We start from the raw sequence: 22102 nt of genomic DNA, 5'->3' as shown, positions 1-22102 counted from the left end.
TTGATGTTGCTGCAGGCTCAGGAGAATTTGATGGATTTTCCCCAATGAAATCTGGCGTGACATTTGACCCCTGAGAGCATTTGCAACATGCAATTTATCAGGAATGCCTTCTACATTTCAAGACTGTGTCGTCGTGGCTCATTGGTGCTGATGAAGAGGAATCTGTCCAGCAGTCATGCACAGTGCGGAAACGATGTGTTTGAAGTCATCGTGGTTGGTGGCGGTCACGCAGGATGCGAGGGGCAGCAGCCGCCGCTGCAAGAATGGGGGCAAGGACTTTACTTCTCACACACAAACTGGAAACGATAGGTAAAAACTTTCTGCCCGTCGGCTACCAATCAAATGTGCCGTCAATCCACAGCTCAATCAACTCTGTAGATCACAGGTAGATTTCTCAGGCCAACATTGAAGCATTGACAGAAAGAGGTAGCTTCTGTTGATGTACGAATCTATGCATCTGCATTGATGACACATTTTTCCCCCTTTAAATGCTAGCTGATGATTTGACTGAAAGGTCAGTCTGTGTTTAAAGTCAGGGATATGTTCCGTGGAGAATACATACGGCTTCATGAAATCCCCTCCAGAGGAGAACCGTAAAAATCAAACAATGTTATAATTTCATTTACATATAAAACTCCTCCGGACAGACAGATTTTTTTTTTTTTTTCTGTCTAGCTAGCTGATTATACACAACAAAGTTTTGCCTGAATAGATATTTACAGTAAACCCTATTTGCAGGATGAACATCACATTTTTCATGAAAATATTCTTTGCAGGGCTAGGTGTCTTACATTCCAGGTTAATGCAAATCCACTTGCCCCCTTGCCTGGTGCATCTAAAACTCCCCATTGGGCAAGTGAAATGTGTGCACTCTATACCTGTGAGCTGTCCAAAGTACGGGGCCTGTACTTACATATGTAGGTGCCTGTTCATGCAGGCAGGAGGCATAATATCTTTTGTAATGTCCAGCAAATTTTGATTCTGTGTTTTTTAAAGCATTCAACTGCATATCAATGACTAGATGAAGAATGCTTCAAAAGTTCATGATTCCAGATGAATCTTTATACCAAAATAATGTCTAGTCATCTTTTACAGAATATCTGTAGGCCTAATGTTTGCCATATCAAGGCTAAAAATCATAAAAAGATTATCTCTTCTCTTTTTTTTAAACTGCCACTGTCCACAATGTAGAAAAATTGGGAAAATAATGTAATTTGAAAATTTAGGTAAGGATGATGTGCTTCATTGTGTAAGTTATATATATTTACGTAAATGAATTGTCATTTTACCTTTAAAAGAGTACTGGTGTATTTTCTACACTTGCCATGGTAAATATCAAGCCAATTTTGACAAGGTTTTATCAATGCTGTTAATGTGTTTTGTGTTTGTCAAAAGAAATAAGCAGCCAACAGCTACATTCTAATATCTGTCCTTTTTGCATCAGGTGTGATGTCCTGCAACCCTTCATTTGGTGGAATAGGCAAAGGTCATCTGATGAGAGAGATCGACGCACTGGATGGACTCTGTGGAAGACTGTGTGGTAAGCTCACACAAAACACGGACAATTTTTGGCTTACTCCATTGACTGGTGTTGTGGTAATGAATATGTCCAGCTCTGGGTATAATGTGAAATTGATGAGTATATGACCATGTCAAATACACTGAAATGTATTTGATATAGTAGTTGCTAATCCCAGTACCAAGGTATTTAGCTTATCAAACACAGGTGCAGGATCGTAATCTTTGTAGATCATAGTACATACATGAAAAAGTTAGATGTGAAAAATCTGAAAAGATATAAGTTGCCTTCAGGTAAACTGTCGACCTTTAGCTTTTTCCAGATCGAAGGATAAAGCATTAACTTGTGTGAGAATTTAAGTATGAATGAGAACAAAAGAACTTGACAGGAGCAATGCAGAATTACATGGCAGTGTGCTGTCAGTGTGTGATATATTATTTACATGAAGTCAATATTAATGGTCATCATTCTGAATGTTGCCCTCAGATTTGGTGCTTTGTAATCAAGTTCACCTTTCCCCTCTCTGTCCTTCTACAGATAAGGCTGGCATTCAGTACAAAATCCTGAACAGGAGAAAAGGCCCAGCAGTGTGGGTAAGCAGAGAGTTACAGTAAATCTTGGTTGTAGTTGTGCTCTTCTATATCTGTCTAAATGAATGAAATGTAAAGTACTGTAAAAGTGGAAATTTTCACTCCTTTCGTGCAACCAGAAACTAGTGTGAAAATAAAAGCATGCAATTTTTTTTGCTTGTCATATGTTCCAGTAGTTGATGTCTTGATTCCACGAAATTAAAAACATGCGATACTCTTCTTACCCGGCCAAACACGAAAAATTAGACTCACAAAAATGTCCACTTTTGCAGCATGCTGTAACAGGGGTCAAGAACCTTTGTATACAAGGAGACATATTTGGGAATTTGAAGTTGAAGTGCACCTTGATGTCTTTAAATAAAATATTTAGTTTTTCTGAAAAATTATTGTAGAGTGGCTGTTGATAGTGGTAGAGATGGGTATTTTATAAAAAAGAAAAGAAAAGATGTTCCAGGAGTTATACTACTAGCTGCCACTCTCAAACATGACCCAAAGTTCAGTTTTTGGCTCTGCATTACATTTCACTGCTTGTCGTCGTCCACCTTTTATACTCCTATTTGTTCAGATTGCCTTTGCTTCTATTACACGCACTTGAGTCATGTTGTAATTTTAACACCTCCAGGGGCTCAGAGCACAGATTGATAGGGACCTCTACCTGCGCTTCATGCAAGAAGAGATTTTCAAGACGCCCAATCTCACAGTCCTTGCAGCCCCCGTGGAGGACCTAGTCATTGGAGAGGAGGGACTGGAGGACACAGAGGAGCAGCATGGTGGCAAGCCTTCATGTTCTGGAGTGGTCCTTGGTAGGTGCCCCAGTGAGAATGATCGCAAATACTGTATAAGCTGTTATTTTCGCAAATGAGCAGGTCACGGACAGTTTCGCGAGATGTTGTTTTCGCGAATTGACACTGAGGCTATTGTAAGTGCACTATAAGCCCAGCGCATGGCAACATTTTCGGGTGTTGTTACAGTAACTCGCGAAATTTGCGAAACTACAGCCTACACAGTACAGGGAAATCCCTGTACAATTAATTTTGTTACGACAAGGTACAGCTTAAAATTATTTGAAGGTGAATTTGGTGGTCTAGATTTTCCATTACCGGTACTGTATGTAGCTGGTGTGTCTTGTAGTACATTTACAATGAGGTACTACAGTGTAGTTGTAACAAGGTAAAATTGATGATCGAGTTGATGATCCCAGCAACCTTGTTATGACAGGATTTTCCTGTTATGTAGTTAACACTTGGAAGAGGTTCATCCATTGTTGATATACATGGGTGATGTTTATGGATAATGGCATTTCATTGTCAAAACACTATTTCTTTCCAAGTTTTGTTCTCAATGTCTTGAATCATCAATTTTGATTTTCTCTGTATACATTATATTTTCATATCTGATTTTCTTGTGATCTGTGCTTTGACTACTTGTGCTTTGTGTTTTACAGGAGCTTTATCTCATGCATGCAGTATTTCTCTTTTTACTGATACCGAGACTTACAAGTAGATGTTAGCCACAACATGAACTCCATCCACACTGTTAGAATATTCTTTCATCAGTGATATGGACTAATGAAATGGTTATGCCAAATAACAAAATGAAAATTTTCTTGAACATAAAATTTGTTATGTCACCTGGCAGTTGCTATTAAGTAGTCTGTACAGATTTTTGTCTGCATTCATGCATTGTTGTTGTACCCACATTGATTACATTTATTATGTGTGTTTTACATTTTGTTTGCAGAGAGCGGTGAGGTAATAAAGGGCCAGGCTGTCGTGATAACGACAGGAACGTTCCTGCGCGGAGAGATCCACCTTGGAGTTGAGAGACAACCAGCTGGAAGGCTAGGAGACCAACCCTCGGTCGGTTTGGCCAAGAGGATTGAGGAGGCGGGATTTTCTCTCGGACGTCTCAGGACAGGTGATTTCTGGGAGAAGGTCACGAAAACCAACTTGCATGGCAGTTTGGTTGTGTAGTTAAGGTGATAAGCGCCATCTATTTATGCCTTATGTTACAATATTCCCCTGGCATTTGGCATGTGAGCAGCACACAAGATTGTGTGCCTAAAATACTGTAAAACCTGAAACATTTGTGAATTGGGACCAATGGCCTTCTTTGTGGCATGAAACTTTTGCGAATTGCCATTGGCATTCAATGCATTTTGTAAACAACAACTTTTATTCTTGCAAATTTTGTCTTCTCCCAAAATTTGTGAAAGTTTCATGCACCTGAAAATAACTGATTTTACTGTACTACTGAGAGTCTATATCCTGCTGATTGTGATGATGATAATTCTTATGTGTTTTGAGAACCATGATGTGGGGAAAAGGTACTTAGTTAAGCTGGCTCTCTCTGTCACTGCAAAATTGATTTAACCATTTCTGCATGAAACAACTTAGTGTGTGATCGAGATTTATGTGATAGTCATTCATTTTCTTAGAAGCGCTTATGGAGGTGAAACATTTTGGTCAGATGTAATGAATTGTTGCTTTATGATGAAACAAAGCATTTAATATTATTGCTGGATATATGTCGGCTGGCGTATCACAACTTAGCTTCTAATCTTTACTGCTAACCAATAACTCTTTAGTGCTTCATTTCATTTGGAAATATATCAACATACCCTTATTCTATTTCTTGATGCCATTGGTTTAGGTACCCCGCCTCGTGTGGATGGCCGCACCATTGACTACAGTGGCCTGACTGCTAACCAGGGAGACAATCCTCCAACGCCTTTTTCATTCATGAGTGACAGAGTAGCAATTCACGTTAGTATTGCTGAGTAGTGCATGTTGCCTGTACTTTTTTAATCTGTTAAAATCTGTTTTAAGGAGGAATTATGCTGGAATTAGCTTCACTTCTCAACTGACCTATGATCAGGATATCTTGATGATAAACCAGAGGTGTCATACTGAAATTGGGTTATGTACATGTATGATCAAGTATCAAGATTTTGGTTTTGAGGTCATCTCTCATATGTCAACAGGGCTTAACACTTATTCATTGTAAACAATCATGTATGGAAAATTCATTGCAACGTTATTACAGTATCGATAAGTATGCTTTTTATAAATTATTTTTGTTGCAGGAATCACAAGAGAAATTTAACCTGCTTGCAATTTTCTAGTTTATGATGGTGCAAAGTTATGAAGTTGAAATTCCAGCAGACGATATTAGTACAATGCATTACTTCACAAGTGATGAGGAGGCATAATGACTTGCTATATACCCACATTTTGTTTTGATTCAAATATTTGGGATGCTGGTCTGCAAAGAGTATGCTCTCTTTTTTTTCTTCTTTTTTTTAAAGCAGAGTTTGTAATTACATAATGTCACTTGCAATATATATAGAGAGAGGGAGAGAGAGTATGTGTGTAGGCCTACATGTATGTTAGTTTGTGCAAATGAGTGCACATGGATATAAAAATGGCGTTGTTGTAGAGAGTGGGCTCGAATTTTTAGTTGTTGTTTTGTTTTTTTATTCTGTGCTTTATGTTGTTTGATTGCAGCCAGAAGATCAGGTGACCTGTCACCTGACACATTCTAATCCCAGAGTGCACCACATCATCCTGGACAACCAGCATCTCAATGTTCACATTCAGGAGGAGGTCAATGGTCCTAGGTGAGTATTCTTGTGTTATCATCCTTATGTCTTTTATACCATATCTGTCGTAATAGTTGAGGGTTCTTCACAGTCAGGCGATCACTGAAGTAGCTTAAATCTATTTCCAAAATGATTGCTGTTCTTGTGGTCAAAGTTGCTGCTTTGTTTAGATTATTTTTTGTGTAATAAGAAGATTATGGCTGAGCAGTTATGACTGTGGATAAGATTGCTGGCTTCCATGCATGTATAATGAGTTTTGAGTCCCAGTCTGACAGCAGTGCCCTTTGGTAAGACACTTTCTCCTTGTTGCCAAGTCTTTTAGAGGAGGCTTAGAGCCATCTGTGTCTTGTGTAGGAGAGCTGTACCCTGTGTACATAAAAGAATCTACTTTTACTGCTCTCATAGAGAGCAGGTTGGAATCATGCTAAAGTGGTCAAACACACTAAAAATGGCTGATATCTGCAGTAATCTTCTGTGTCAAAGGAGGCAGATTACCATATAGAAGAAGAAAAAGGAAGAATGCTATACATTGAACAGCTTTCTTCAGCCATTCCATACTGAATTCTGAAATCCCTATGGACTTAACACAGGCTATCAGGTTCCCATATGGAGTGGGTTGATATCCACAGATATGTGAGATCACAACAAAGCGCAAGTATTTTACTGACAGGTAATACTGGAACATCAACGGATTTGTATCCAAGCTTAAGGAACAAATCAAGGATAATATGGTAAATGATCTGAAAATTACAATCTGTGAAGGAACAAGTGTAAATATATTAAGTAGCATTTCTGTCAGAGTTTCAGGGAAATGAATTGATTGTACAAATTGTATTTATAAGTGTGATAATAGTATGGTAAATAGTATAGTAGAATGTATGAAAAGTTTACTTCCAGTGAGATAATTCTGTGGTGATTATGTATGTGTATTTTTCCCCTTGGTGTTGACAATTCATAATATATTTTGTTTTAACTTTCTATCAGTATTGGTATTTTCTTGATACACAAATGTTACTATGATTGTGAAAATCCTTTGTTCCCTTTCATTTTTGATCAGATACTGTCCATCTATCGAGTCTAAGAGCTTGAGATTTGGAAATAGACCTCATCAGATATGGCTGGAGCCAGAAGGTAAGGGGATGACCATATAGACTGTGACTCTGTGTTAGAGCAAGCACCAGTGCATTGCTCATGCAATGTGTTATGTACTCTCCGCTGTTTGTGAATTTAATGGGTTTACACAAAGCATTACAAGTTGTAAATTGAAGCTTTGGTTCATCTTCATTATTCAATCGAGGGGGCAAGGATTGAAAATTTAGAATGTTGCAAGATGAATGGGGAGAGTTAAACTCACAAAAAAGTACAATTTTGTTCTCAGACAAGCTTCACTCTTTAATAGAACATGCATACCATGTACAATAGTACATTTCAAAGTGTCATAATATACTGTAAGTCATAAACAGGTATTTGATGATGATATGTTGGCCAAACTTAAGACAAAAGTAGAGTCAAAGTACTTTCTAGTGATTTGATAATGCTATTTGGTAAAGGACATACTCCAAATGTATTTCACCCATCTGTTTTGCAGAATGATCGAGTTATTATGCATGTCAAAATTTTGAAGGCAGTATCTCTGAAATCTCACACATATTGAGCATTTGATTTGGGATTTTGTAGCCTGTGTAGTAGAGACCTATAACACAGTAACATGTTTGTTTTGCCAGGCCTGAATACAGACACAGTGTACATGCAGGGCTTCTCAGTGACGTTACCTGCAGACCTCCAAGAGAAATGTGTGCACTCCATTGTTGGCCTCGAGAGGGCGGTAGTGACCAAGCCAGGTACTTATCACCGTGAACTTCAATTATCAGTTTATTTCAATGTATTGCAGCGTATTTGTCCGGTAATCAAACCCTTGACTCACTTTGTGGTTGTAAATTGTTTGGTGTCATTGTTGGTGTTAAAAGTGACAATTCTTTAATGATATTCATAAATTGGCTATTACCTTTCGGTGTGCATTATTAAGCCTGAAACAATACAAAACACAAGAGCAGCCAGTGTACTTCACATTATACTCTTGCATGCGCTATGAGTTTTTCAGTTTGTGCCATGAGGTTTATAGCTTTGTGTGTATTACTGTGTGTCTATGTGTGTCTGCCAATGATTTCGTTTATGCAAATATGGTAGTGATTAGTGTGATACCTATTCTTTAGGATGGCATGTAAACAGACCTGAGGAATAATACAGTGAGTGTGCTTGCCACATGGACTCTTCTCATACATGAAAACCCTATTACAACATGCTCATCAGAAATGAAGTATAGCTTTTAACGAGGTGGATTCAGTGGTCCCAATTTTCCACTACTATTATAGCTGATCGCTTTTTTTTGTAATACCGGTAATAATAATAACTAATATTTATATAGTGCCTTTTCTATACAGACTCAAAGCACTTCAACAACTTCAACAAAATACAAGAAGTAAATATTTACCAAACAAAAAAAAAACACACAAAAAAGAGAGAGAGAGCAAAGAAAAACAAATAAACAATGACTTTAAACTTGACAGACATTAGCAGTGGAATTAAGTAAGAGCTGTAAAAAGGTCTTACTTTTGGAACAAATAGGTTTTCAAGAGTTTACATTGACATTTACGTTAATATGTTTAGTTGCCCGTTATAGGGAGGTAAAATCAACTGTCTTGGTGACCTCATTGTAATGGGGTTTCCCTATTTTTGCACATTGGACATCATGTGTGCTAGAAATGAAGTGGGTCAATTTCACCTTGTACCCTTATGCAGGTTATGGTGTGGCATATGACTATGTAGATCCAAGAGAAGTCAAGCCTTCACTGGAGACCAAAAGGATTCCTCGTCTGTTCTTTGCAGGTCAAATAAATGGGACAACAGGGTACGAAGAAGCTGCAGCACAGGTTAGAGTTAACCCAAAGCAAATGATCACTGAACAAATCACTGAAGAATTTATCATGTGAAATACTTCTTGATTCAGTTATTGTATCTTTTTATCACTTCTGAGAAATACACAAACATGTTTTTGTTTCATTTAAGACCTCGTAGAGCAGGGAATCTGATATATTTAGGGATCCCCATAAATTGTATACAGCTTTATCACTTATCTCTGTGTAAGTACACACACAGCCACACAATCTTGGCTGGAGTCAACTGTTACCAAAGAGCGTGCACTTCGATGCACATATTTGCTGATATGTGGCTGACGGGCGCTATTCATGGATTCAAATGTATCCAGGTGGGGCGGTGAATGAAGATCGAATCAATCGGACCACCCTTGTTTCCCCACGCTACCAGCTCTTTGAGATTTTCGTAACCTGTTCAGGACGGGCTGATTTTGCTACAACATGCATTTTCCATAGACACTTGCCCGAGTATAATCGGGACTTGTCCTCAATGGGTTAAAGATGCGAGTAATGTAGCTCAAAATTAATGACAAACCACGAGACAGCATCCTGCAACTAAGTTTACTGTTTCTAGTAAGCATGACTTCATCAAAGGTGTCTAAAGGCAAAGGCTCATAATCATTTGTATTGCTAAGTAGATTTACTCTGCCAGAGGCTTTTGTATTCAGTTGTCGCCATGTATGTGATTGATCTTGAGTGAGGGAAGTTTGTTGAAGATAATCTCAAAATGATACCAAACTCAAAATGTTGTCATCCTTGTGAGAACATACTATCTGGTTCTCCTTCCAGTGCCATCACATTTCCCCTTCTTGTCTTTACAACTCTCCAGGGTATAATTGCAGGGGTAAATGCCGTTTTAACTTCCAGAAAACTCCCTCCCTTCACGGTCAGCAGGACAGAGGGTTACATTGGAGTGCTCATCGACGATCTTACCACACGGGGTACTTCAGAGCCTTACAGGATGTTCACCAGCCGTACTGAATTTCGAATGACCCTCAGACCAGACAATGCAGACTTGAGACTTACTCAAAAAGGTAGTGCCTCTGGGGGTTTTTTTTCCTCTTTTTCCTGAAGTGCCGATTTGTTCATTTCTGAATTTGACTTCCAGATTCCTATGTGTCACTGTAACTTAGATTTCTTGTCTTCATCATAAACCTTTATCCTGGTTTGACTACCGGGACCCACTATATCAAAAGTCTAACCAAATAGGAGTAGGTCAAACTCCAGTGTAGCCTCAAAGTTGAAAACCTGAAAAGCTTGCAGCTTTCAACACCAGTGCGGTAAAGTCTCACAGTAGGCCTCTGACATTTAACTGTTTACCATCTAAACCTAACTTATAGTGGTTTTTACCATGTTAACTGGTTGTGATGACTTGCCTTTGAAACCACGTTATCCCTACTGGGGTGCTACAGTTAAGTAAGAAACCATATTGCTCAGAGGCCAGTATCCCAGTCAAGTGAATTGCTTTCAATAACAGTCTTCTGCACCTGTATACCGTATGCAAATTATGTATATACAGATATTATGCATGTGATTATATCTATTTCTTTTGAGTACTCTTGTTTATATTTTGATTTAAAAATATTTGATTTTGTCATAATGATCTCATTTGTACAAGTGGAGAAATAAAACAAACAAACTAAAAAGTCTATATTGACGTTGCAGTATATCAATGGTGTAGACCAGCATCATGCCATATTCCCAATACCTGGATCGAAAAATTATCTGCTAGCTCTAATTTACAGCAGTGAAAGTCTTCTCGTATGTTAGTCACTGTATATGCTGCCTGTCCCAACTATTTTGTATAGGGTTTGCTGCTGGCTGTGTGTCACTGGCCAGACTGGAGAGGGCTAAGAAGGTAAAGGGTGACCTGGATGAAGGCATGGACCTCCTAAAATCTGTCAAACTACACAGGAGCAGGTGGAAAAGCCTTATGGAGAGACACGGGCAGGTCTCCGCCTTTGGCGACAATCATTCAAAAGAAAAAGTGAGGTAAGAATTACTGATGATGAATGGTCCAAGGGATATCTTCCAACTGTTAAGGATTTTTTTTTCTTCCTTTACAGCTATTTTCACTCCAACAGATATAAGATGTTTTATCGTTTTTGTGTACTTGCTGTTACTAGAGATGCATTACAGGTTTTTCAGATTGTTGATAAGATTATTGTGTAGATTGAATATGCACTACTGTAAAAGTGGAAATTTTCACTCATTTCGCACAATCAGATGCTAGCGCAGAAATAAAAGCATGCAAATATTTTTGTATGCCTTATATTCCTGTAGTAAATGTCCTGATTCCATGGAATTAAAAATACATGAAATCCATCTTACCTGTGAAAAATTACTTGCGCAAAAATATCCACTTTTACAGTACATAAAGAGAAATGATTCTATATATTGAAGTTTGAATTGCAATCCAGTAGGCTAATCACTGGCTATGTGCTGTCTTGTCTTGAAGGCCAGGTTATCAGCCATTACATTTACCTGTATCTTTTTCTCTATTTTTTTTTTTTTTTTTTTTTTTTTTTTGGGGGGGGGGGGGGCTGCAGTAACACAGTTTCAACTTTGATTGATGACTTGAAGTATGAAGTGAGGATATTGTAAGATTTTATGAAATGACATTCTATCGGCCCTAAGAAGTTTCTAATCACTTAAATCAGTTCCTTTTTTTTTCAAGAATGCCGCAACAACAATCTTGATGACCACAAATGAGTGATATTCTTTCTGTCATCTATGTAAATTGTCCCCGTATGTAATGTCAATTGTTGATGAGCTGTATGTTTGATACTCGTTCTAATTTGTTTCTGTTTTTGTACAGTGCTTTGGAGATGCTCCAGTTCCCAGGCCTTACCCTGACCAGTCTTGCTGAAATTATGCCAGAAGAATTCTCCAACCTGGCTGAAAACACATACATAGCAGAGAGACTGAAAATAGAGGGTAAATCCGCAATCTAAAAACTTCATTGTCATCTAGTCTGACGGAGTGTGGAGTTCTCCACACTAGTCACCATTGATGTCCTGACATTTAGATTTAACTATGTCCTTGTCCGTATGAAATTGACATGTCCTGCATGAAGCAATCAACATTCTTGTTTCTGTCTTGTGAACCTTTTACATGGTACATGGACCATATTTCATAATTCTTTGACTCCAGTAACGTGATCCTAGTAAGAACAATATACAGTGCGCTCCCATTATAACGAATTTCTGCTTACAATGAAACAAAAATCCAGGTCACAAAATTATTGGCTCTATGTTTTTATATTGTCTATTTGTTCGGTTATAACGAAACTTTGATATAACGAAAGAAAACTGCCGGTCCCAAGGACTTCATTATAACGGGAGTCCACTGTTTAATTAACCTACCTAAATGAAGAACGGTCACGTATCATTATCATTCTCATGGAGCAAATTTGACGGTCATAGTCTATGTGGGCTCTGTGTGTTTTGATTGTTTGTGCTCAAAAAAAAAAAGATGAAAATTTTCCTTATTGTAAACCTTGTAATTCTTTAACCATTGAAATGAATGTATACCTTACTGATAGAAATAGGATTGGATTTCATCATCTAATTGTACAAAGGTGTTAAAAAGATATCTTTTCCTTGTTCAGCATCTTGGGAATTGCACACACCCCTATAACACCTTAAACCCCCCCCCCCCCCCCATTGCACACATTAAGTGATGTTCCATCCAGCAGTCAACTTTATTGTGATATTTGTCCCCAATGTCGTGGATGCTCACCAGTGTTGCACTCCCTGGGTATAGTGGGTAACACCATTATCCATGTCTTCTCCACCAGGGGTCTATGCACCTCTGATCCCCCAGCAAGAGGCTGCTATCGCTGAGGCCCAGACCGACGAAGAACTCTTGTTACCGGAGGATTTGGACTTCAACAGGTCTGCATTCTTGTAGTGCTTGGTGTACGTGCTGTAACTTTAAAAGATTGTGGAACAATTTCCATCATCACCACAAAAAGTCATCCCCCTGCTTGATGGTGATGGTGATGATGATAATGAAACAACATTTACATAGCGCCATTTATCTGTAGAAACATTCAAAGATGCTCGGCAATTTCCAATAAGTTGAACATCAACATTGCGTTTTAGGTGTAGGAATCACAACAACAATCATCTGAAATGTGTCTTCTAGCAAAATGACAGTAGGTGATGGCAGCATGGACAAAATCTTATGGCTAAGATTTAGAGAATGCAATACCATGTTAAGAATACAGTGCACTCCCGTTATAACGAACACGGTTATAACAAAATTCCGGTTACAATGAAATAAAAATTCAGGCTGCAACATTATCGGCTATATGTTTTTCTGGTGTTTATTTGCTCGGTTATAACGAAAGAAAATTGCCAGTCCCGAGGTCTTAGTTATAATGGGAGTCCACTGTAGATATTTTGATTGTAGGAGCTTCAAATTAAATCTGACAGTGAAAATGGATAAATGTGTAAACACTGTTGCAAGTTTTCTGTTTTAGATTTGATTATTTTCATGTTGATCCATGCAAAGATTATGAAGATGTTTAGATATTGGCCAAATATTTAAAGAGAACTTTGTGTTTCAGCCATGATTTATTATCCTGATTAAAGGGAAGCACAGATTGCAATGTTAACCGGCCACAATTTGATACGTCTGTGATCAGATGTATTTGTAGATAGATGTGTATTTACAAGATTTCCTTTCTTTCCTGTATTCCTCACAGTCTGAATCTGTCCACTGAGGCAATGCTGAAGTTGGCAGAGGCAAGACCTACGACGGTGAGACAGCATTTGCTTACGTTTTTTATCATCCGCGACATAAGCTTTTTGATGCATAAGTGACCCTGTATTTTTTTTTTTTTAATTATACCAATTTATGGTATGTCATACATAGGAAGCTGAATTCTATTTGTCAAGGTAACGGCAGCCCGTTAAGGGACAGTCTCTATTTGTAGTTTCTCAAAATTATTGGTAGTTTGGTCGATGCCCCAAAATTGGTCTGAAGAATGCATGATAGCCATGGTGTTAAAATAACAAGCTATTATGTGTTGTAGTACCATAGCACAGCATTCTATAATAGTCTTCATGTCTTTATGTGTGTGTCCCAGATTGGTGCTGCCAGCAGACTCCAGGGCGTAACCCCAGCAGCCATCCTCCAGCTCCTACGCCACGTCAGGAAGCAGGAGAGGAGAGCAAGGATCGCATCCCACCAAGGCGTGGCACAAAGATGATGACTTCTCTGGTAGGATGCTGCTCCTTCCAGATCGGTCTCTGCTCTCAAGCAACCATTCTCCAGCTCCTCCTTCACATCCGGAAACAGGAGAAGAGAGCAAGGACTGCATCCCACCAAGGTGTGGCACAAAGATGATGACTTCTCTGGTAGGATGCTGCTCCTTCTAGATTAGCCTCTGCTCTCTTGCGGGACGATTGAGGTGATGCATGTTAGCTCCTCGGAAAGCACGTCTGTGTCAAACAGGGACAATGCCTGATTGATACAAAATTCACAGAGGAATATAAAGAGCCATGTCTTGGGAGAAGGGAAGAAGAAATAGTGCAATGTCTTGGTAGAAGGGAAGAAGAAATAGTGCAATGTCCAAGGTGATCAGCATCAACAGTTGTACAGTTATATGCCACAACTACAGATTTAGCAGTATGGTGTAGATGAGTCTGTGTTGTATAATGCATTGCACTCCAATAAGCTGCCAGACGTTTAGGCATGGTGACCTAGCTTCATTTAGGTCATAAAACCAACCAGGCCTGGCACATACTGAGCACATCTACCGATCACTGGACAGAACTTGGTGTTAACCGGTGGAACATGTGGGATAGCGAGTAATAGAACACATTTTTCCCATTAGGTAAAGAGAAGGATGCAAACCTAGGATGGTATTTTCGAAACTCACTCAGCTTTCCCTTCTTTCCTTTCTATCTTCTCATCCTCCTCTCTCAAACTGTGTGCACTGTGTCAATCAGCACATTTCTGATTCGCTTGTTCTTTTTCAATGGGCAGTGCGACATACATTTGTAAGATTGGAGCTATTCTGTAAACACTTACCTTTCCTTTTATCACATCTATAGTGAACCATAATTATAATAATAATAACACATACAATTTCTATAGTGTTATTCTACACTCTGATTAAATGCTCAAGGTGCTTTACATCAAAACAAAGACTGAAAATACATACACCATAGTAGAAGATGAAAAAGAACACATGAAAGTCTGTCTTCAAAACGCACTGCTAAACAAAACTATATTATATGAACAGAATGGTTTAGCAGAGAATAGGCATGGAAACCAGCCATGAAGTGATATTTCAAAAGGATTATACATTGTGTAGAGATGACTTCTGCAATCTGTTTGACCTGTCTAATGGAGCTGAAGCCTCCCAATGCCCAATCTGCTTTTTTTTTTCTGTTGTAAACTTCATCCTCATATTTTCACTGCTCTTTCTCTTTCTGCACACATTGATTCCCTAAACAGCAATTCTTTCACTTACAGTTTTTGACTTGATCCACGAGACACCCAGAAATAAGTTTTTTGATCTCATCTTCCCTGTATATGAGATAGTTTTGGTAATCAAGACTTCCACCTCTTCTAGGCTCCATTTTGTAAAAAGTTGCTGCAACAACAACCCTTTGCTGTAATAGCAAGTGCTATGGTAATGACAAGAATCTTGCTTCCTTACTGGCTGTAGCTACAAGAGGATGTCATTCTAGCTAGGATTTCTATTAAGATCTTTTATGCAGTGAGACCCAGAACTGAAATTTCAGCTGTATTCTTGCGATTTTTACTACTCTCTCCTCCCTCTATCTTTTCTCCATGGTGAACAACCTTTGGTTGCATACATGTCAGTCCAAAAGATGAATATCAAAAGTATGTGTACACAGTACACTTGAAATCAGGCACATTGTAGTACGAAAAAAAAAGGGAAAATAAATATATATATATATATATATATCCATTTGTGCTCTTTTGCCTCAGAAAGCGATGTTACAGACACTATATAAACAAGTACCATGTAGAATGTGCAAGTAGAATTGACTGTTCTGCAGGTAACCCCTTTTGTGCTTTAAGTGTCAATTGTTCTGGAAATCCCCATGGCGTTGTACACACTGTATAAACTCTGTGGCGCAGAAAGTGTTTAATAAGGCTGTCCTGGGCCCTGTTTTATGAAGAGTTATAATTGATTATAAAGTTGATTTCTATCATAAGTCTATGGCAGCCTGTGTGGTAAGGGAATCTACAATCGATTATATCTTTTGATAAAATGGGGCCCAGATTTATGTATATATGTGGGTGCCATGTATTTACCATTAGTGCAGTTCCTCAAATTTCAGATATTTGTCATTTTTACTCCATACGCACAGAGGCTCAGTTGACATAACTTGGTTGCACTCTCTATACAGTAATTTATTGGCAATGTCCTTCCTGTGTGTGCCTTCCTATTTACTTCCTTGGATTAAATTTAAATCTGACACATAAAACTTATGTCAAACGACTTGTAACTTTCTTTAAGTGCAAATATGCCATGTAGATGAATGAGTGTACCTGTGTCTGTTTGAATGTGCATTTTTACCTACTTAAACCATTCAGTGCAATTGTGTTTGTGTATGTATGTGTGTGTGTGTATGTGTTTGTGTGTGTGGGGGGGGGGGGGGGGGGGGGGGGGTGACACGACATTTGCTCTGCGGCATTTGATCCTGTCTTATATTCTCCAAGGACTTAGGGTTAGGGTTTTATGAGCGTGGTATGGCTCATGGGTTCGAGCCCCACGGAGCCTGACACGTTTGCCCTATTGCAAGGCACTTTATCCACATTGCTGCTCTCCACCCAGGAGTATGAATGAATACCTGGTGGGATGAGAAAGTTTATGCTGGTTGATCAGCATGTGCGTGCCTGTAAAATGGCTGCGACTGGCTGAAAGTTCCCAGGGAGTGGAGAGTGAGCACTGTTTAGTGCTGGTTGGAAATAATGTATCCAGTGATGGGGTAATAATAGTCTGTGAAGCGCATTGAGATACTTAACAAGTGTGAAATGTTCTATACATTAAAAAACTAGCTTCTGTTATTATTACATTTGGAGGTAGAATCTATATTTGGCTAAGCGTGCTGATATTTCATGGGAGCAATTGTCACAGGAGCAAATGTCATGGCAACCAGGTGTGTGTTTTATGGGTGTTTCCTGATGTTGCACTTGGTAACTGGATGTGTTGTTGCTTACCTCATTGTCATTTTTAGCATGAGTGATTCTGAATGAAACTTGTTATGAGGTGACTGGAGGCCGTGATGGGTGTTTGTGTTTGTGGGTATGCGTGTGTTCATGTGTACTTTACTTTCTTTGCATGTGTGTGTTTGTGTGTGTGTGTGAGTGAGTGCTTGCGTGTTATGTTGTTGTTGTTTTTTTTTTTGTGTGTGTGTGTGTTGGTATATGTGATGTCATTAGCATCTCTACGTTGTACAGTGATATCAAATTGAATTGTTATTTTTGGTATTATTTGAATGGAAGTGAATAGGTACAAAGTACATGTATCACTGAAGAAGAAGAAAAAAAGAAAAACACTAGTTCCTTTTGTAGTGTGGATACTAAGGCGTCACGATTTTGTTTGTCAACTTGCTTCATCCTGCTAGGGGTCATTATTACTCTTTGTAACTGTGAGGGAATATGTGTTTATGTTTATTTGTGAGTTGTGTTGTTATTTGTGTTGTGGCATGTCCATGTTTGCCTTCAATGAGTAGGATTCTGAATGGCCTACCGTGCCAGTCACTTCCAGGTACATTCTATACCTCACTTAGCTGAGAGATGGAGTTAACAACCCTAATAACAACAGTGGCGGATCCAGAGGGGGACGCACCGGGCACGCGCCCCCTCTTTATTTTTTATTAAAACAATAGAAATAAAAAGAAAAATGGGGGGGGGACGTGTGCCCCCCCCCCCTTTAATTTTGCAAAGACGCCTCCCCTTTACGGAATTCCTGGATCCGCCCCTGAACAAGCATATCAATGTTGCCTATGAATTTTGATTTTGATTGACTAGCGTGATAAAAATACCATATTCCTAACAGTTCCTTTATCATCAGGTGTACATAACAACAACAACTTGTCTCAAGAGTTCATTCAAATGAAACTGAGATAACGAACTTAGCTGCTTCGTTGAACATCACCACAGAGACTCCAACCCCAAGCACCTTCTGATCTGGAGATTCTCCCGCCCGAAACCCCTGGCAAACGGGAGACTCCAAGTTGATGTGTGCGAAGCGCGAAGTTAATAGGGTTCTAGATGCTCTCTGGTGCTATCTAAGGTTTCTTTTTTCAACATACAATAGCAATAAGTAAGAAATCCTTTCCAACGGGAGACACAGAACCAGGGCGGGAGAAATTAACTCTCAAGCGGGAGAACGGGAGATTTTGCAAAAATGGGTTTTCGGCGGGAGATCTCCCGTCGAAAACGGGAGAGTTGGAGTCTCTGTCACCATCACCACCAAAGAGATATGAACAGACTCCTGGTCAGCATTGACTTGATTTTATTGGAAAAGAAGCCTGGCCCAAAGGACAAGAAAAATTGCATGAATTATCTCGACACTAATTCTCACCAGTGACGACAAGGGTAAACAAACTGTTTACAACAATAATAGATGAGCTCCTGTAGCGCAGATAACAAAATCAATGTTCCCTATGTACGTGCTTTACAATTATCCATTTATACATTCACAGACACAACTAGAAATGTCGCTATGGCGACTGGTATGCCTCCGCCATAATGCATGATTCTCCTAATAGGTCTAGATAGTATATGTGGACAATGTGTGATTACATTTTCACAAAACTGGCAAAATATCAAAATGATAAGTTTGTCACAAATGTGTTGAATGTTCACCTTCCATGACCTAGGTTTAATTGGATGAATAGGAAAGCATGTATTTGGGATTTAAGGACTTTAACTTGACTTTGACCCATTCATTAGTTTATGCATCGAGTAATTTTCAAGGTATGGAGAAAAAGTGCAATTTCTGTATTGAATAGTAAATTGTTATCATTTTCATCTGGACTTTGACCCCAAAATTCATAAGATAATCACTGTCAGGCAGAACATGTATAAATATGTAGTACGTTTCAAGATTACTTGAGCCACTTCTGAGATATGGAGGAAAAAATTAGTTCAGCACTTTCACTTGATCTTTGACTTTTTGACGTTTGAGACAAAAACAAAAGAAAAGAAGAACTTTCCAGAGAATCTCTATTAGGTTATACATGTATACACCAAGTTTAAAAAAAAAAAATAATAATCCTGCTGGCATTACATAAACATGAGGGAAATAGTAATATTTTGAAGTGTTGTCCTTGACCTTTGACCCCTGACCTTTAACCCCATGAATCCTAAATTCTCTAGATAATCACTGCCAGTCAATACATGTATATATACTATGTTCCATGAAGATACCTTGAACAATTTCCAAGGTTCAGAAAAAAAGGTGAAGTTTTAATATTTTTACTTGACCTTTTGACCTTTGACCTTATGACCCAAACTTTCACCAAAGAATCTTAATTGGGTAATACATGTATACACTAAGTTTCAAGAAAATATCTTCAGGCATTGCATAGATATGGTGGAAATAGTAAAATTATATGTATTTGACCTTGACCTTTTGACATTTGACCTTGAGCATGTGCACCCAAAAGTTGATAGGCACAACTTCACCCCCTAATACACATACATGCCAAATTTCATTGGATGCCTCAAAAAGTTTTGATAGTTACCCTGTCCACAAAATTCATTACGGACGGACGGAAGGACGGACGGACGGACGGAAGGACGGACAGACGGACAACCCGAAAACATAATGCCTCCGGCACCACTTCGTGGCGGAGGCATAAGAACATTGACAAGTTACATTCAAATTTACAATGCCAAAAAATTAACATAGTAAACAATCGCAATCACGAATGCAATTTTAGAAACTGGAAAGTAGATGTACTCGGCATAATCACGAGGGCGGTGACAGTAATTCTCCATGACCTGCAGGGGCCACAGGTAAGAAAGGTCTGGGCCTGAAGGCCATCCCCCCCCCCCCCCCCCCCCCACCACCCCCTTCTTCACACACACGCACACACACACACACACACACTTGTGGATCTGAAAGAAAATAAATTATTGAAAACGGGAGAATCAAAAAATGGAAATTAAAAACCATAAGAAAACCCATGACTTCCCGAGATTCTTCTCAGTGAATAGAGGTGGGGGGGGGGGGGGGGGGGGAGCATTAAGGATCGCACTACGTCACTGACCTCCGACATGGAGATCAGTGCACTACGTTTTACGTTACGTTACGTTACGTTTTTCTCTTCGGCTTGTATCGGCCTCTCTTCGGGTTTTATCGGCCTTTCTTCAGAAGAATCCGTCTTCTCTTCGATTATCACCGCCGCCTTCTCGGCAAGCTTTTCCTTCATCAGTCTGAATGCTATCTTCCAATCTTGACACGTTCTCTCCCTGCAAAGTGTAATTATGTGCGTGTGCGAGTAAGGGACGTATACTCCACAGAAGGCTGCAGTCTCGAAATAAAACGATGAAAACTGCATTGATAAATTTCTTAGAAATAAATAGAAGCGTATTTGGCTTTGATTGACAACGCTTTGATATGGCTATATTGTATCTGCACTGGATGGATCACTTTTGATGGTTAGGACATAGACTATATAGTCTTATTATCATAGTAGAATAATGAATATTTGGTAATGGTGATTTTATCAGTATTTATGATCAGGTGGGCTGTTGTAGGCCTATGATATTATAAATCGTGGCCAACATTAAATTGTCTACGGTTTCCGCTGCGAATAGGAAGTCTCTTCAATTATTTACGACAAAGTTGTTAGAATTTGATTCTATGATTTATATGCTTTGTCTGTCAATTCACTGATTTAGTATGACGGCGACGGTAGCATCTCATGCAGGGCCCGTACATTAAGGGATTTCTTGTTTGTCGAGTAACATCATTTTACTCGTATGTAACAGGGCAGTACGTTATGTTTACAAACCATGTATCAGATAATTATAAGCATCGTGCGAATAATATGCATATACAATGTATTGTTGTAAGTGAATGATGGGTGATGTCCGTTATTCTGAATGTTTGTAAATCCGAAGGTTTGTTAGTCTGAAAATAGAATAAGGTTCGTACTTTCCGTGGTTTGTTAATCTGAAAATGAAATAAGGTTCGTTATCAGAAGGTTCGCTATTCCGAAACACACAGATTCCGTATATCTAGATGTCCCTTATCCGAAAATAGAATATTATAGGGTTCGTTAATCCAAGTTATTGTGCAGTTACTCTGAAGATCAGCATTTAAGTCCGAAGGTTCGTTAGTCCGAAAATAAAATAAGGTTCAATATTCCAAAGGTTTGTTAAGCAGAAAATTGAATAAGGTTCATCCTTGCGAAGGTTCTTTAAAGGGGAAGGCTAGTAACTGATCAGTGGGAATCAGTGGAAATGCTGGGAGATGATTGTTCCAATCCTTATGGGATTTATTCAAGAGTTCATTGTATATCTATTGTTGTGTGAAAATGATTTGCTTCAGAATGGTCTCATATTCAAGTAATGTGCAGTTTAATGCTTCCAGGTTAGCGTCCCTGGTCAGTGACGGAGCATTAATCTGCACATTACTTGAATATGAGACCGTTCTGAAGCAAATCATTTTCACACAACAGTAGATATACAATGTACTCTTGAATGAATCCCATAAGGATTGGAACAATCATCTCCCAGCATTTCCACTGATTCCCACTGATCAGTTACTAGCCTTCCCCTTTAATCTGTAAATGAAATAAGTTTCGTTATCAGAAGGTCCGCTATTTTGAAACTCACAAATTCTGTATACCTAGATGTTCGTTAATCCGAAAATGAAATAGGGTTCGTTAATCCTAGCGTTAATATTTTGTGGCGTTATTCCGAAGGTTCGAAAATCCTATGGTTCGTCAGCCCGAAAATAGAATAAAATTATAGATATTCAGAAGTTTAGTTAAGCAGAAAATGAAATAAGGTTCTTCTTTCCGAAGGTTCGTCAATCCGAAAGCGAAATAAGGTTCGTTATCCGAAGGTTCGCTATTCCGAAACACACAAATTCCGCACAGGCCTACAATATAATGATTATTCCGAAAATGAACTAGGGTTCGTTAATCCGAATTAAGGGCGGAAAAGGTGCGTACTAACGAACTTTTGGTATTACGAACCATATTTCTTTTTCGAATTGACAAACCTTATTTCGCTCTCAGAATAACAAACCTTTGGAATAGTAAGCGAACCTTCGGCATAATAACGAGCCTTTGGAATGACGAACCTTCGGAAAACTAATAACAAACTGTACCCCGGAATGATGGGTATAATCCGGATGGGTACTGAAAAAAAGAGATAACGAGACAGTGAGACAGAGACAGAGACAGAGACAGACAGACAGACAGACAGACAGACAGACAGACAG

General features: G+C 38.9%; 1 protein-coding gene across 1 annotated transcript; it reads left to right on the top strand.

Moving 5' to 3' along the window:
• The first annotated feature begins 225 nt into the window (after nucleotides 1-225).
• LOC139729694 (protein MTO1 homolog, mitochondrial-like) lies at nucleotides 226-13970 on the top strand. The gene is made up of 16 exons (XM_071640624.1): nucleotides 226-309; nucleotides 1445-1540; nucleotides 2057-2112; nucleotides 2732-2912; nucleotides 3850-4026; nucleotides 4762-4874; nucleotides 5616-5728; nucleotides 6768-6841; nucleotides 7435-7551; nucleotides 8510-8640; nucleotides 9473-9677; nucleotides 10452-10635; nucleotides 11462-11580; nucleotides 12443-12539; nucleotides 13355-13409; nucleotides 13739-13970. The coding sequence occupies exons 1-16, from the start codon at nucleotides 234-236 to the stop codon at nucleotides 13859-13861; spliced, it is 1917 nt and encodes a 638-aa protein (XP_071496725.1). The 5' UTR covers nucleotides 226-233; the 3' UTR covers nucleotides 13862-13970.
• Nucleotides 13971-22102: the final 8132 nt, after the last annotated feature.

This window comes from Diadema antillarum, unplaced genomic scaffold (assembly GCF_040938485.1).
Source record: "Diadema antillarum isolate AM-2024a unplaced genomic scaffold, OU_Dant_1.0 seq00000250_RagTag, whole genome shotgun sequence".
In the NCBI taxonomy this organism is placed as follows: domain Eukaryota; kingdom Metazoa; phylum Echinodermata; class Echinoidea; order Diadematoida; family Diadematidae; genus Diadema; species Diadema antillarum.
Note: the sequence above shows the minus strand (reverse complement) of the source record. Positions and strands in the feature narration are given on the sequence as shown.

Bases quoted from the DNA above. Each gene is read 5' to 3' on its own strand.
- LOC139729694 (XM_071640624.1), top strand. From the start codon at position 234: ATGCGAGGGGCAGCAGCCGCCGCTGCAAGAATGGGGGCAAGGACTTTA. The intron at 310-1,444 runs GTAAAAACTTTC...TTTTTGCATCAG, and splicing joins ACACAAACTGGAAACGATAG to GTGTGATGTCCTGCAACCCT. The intron at 10,636-11,461 runs GTAAGAATTACT...GTTTTTGTACAG, and splicing joins CATTCAAAAGAAAAAGTGAG to TGCTTTGGAGATGCTCCAGT.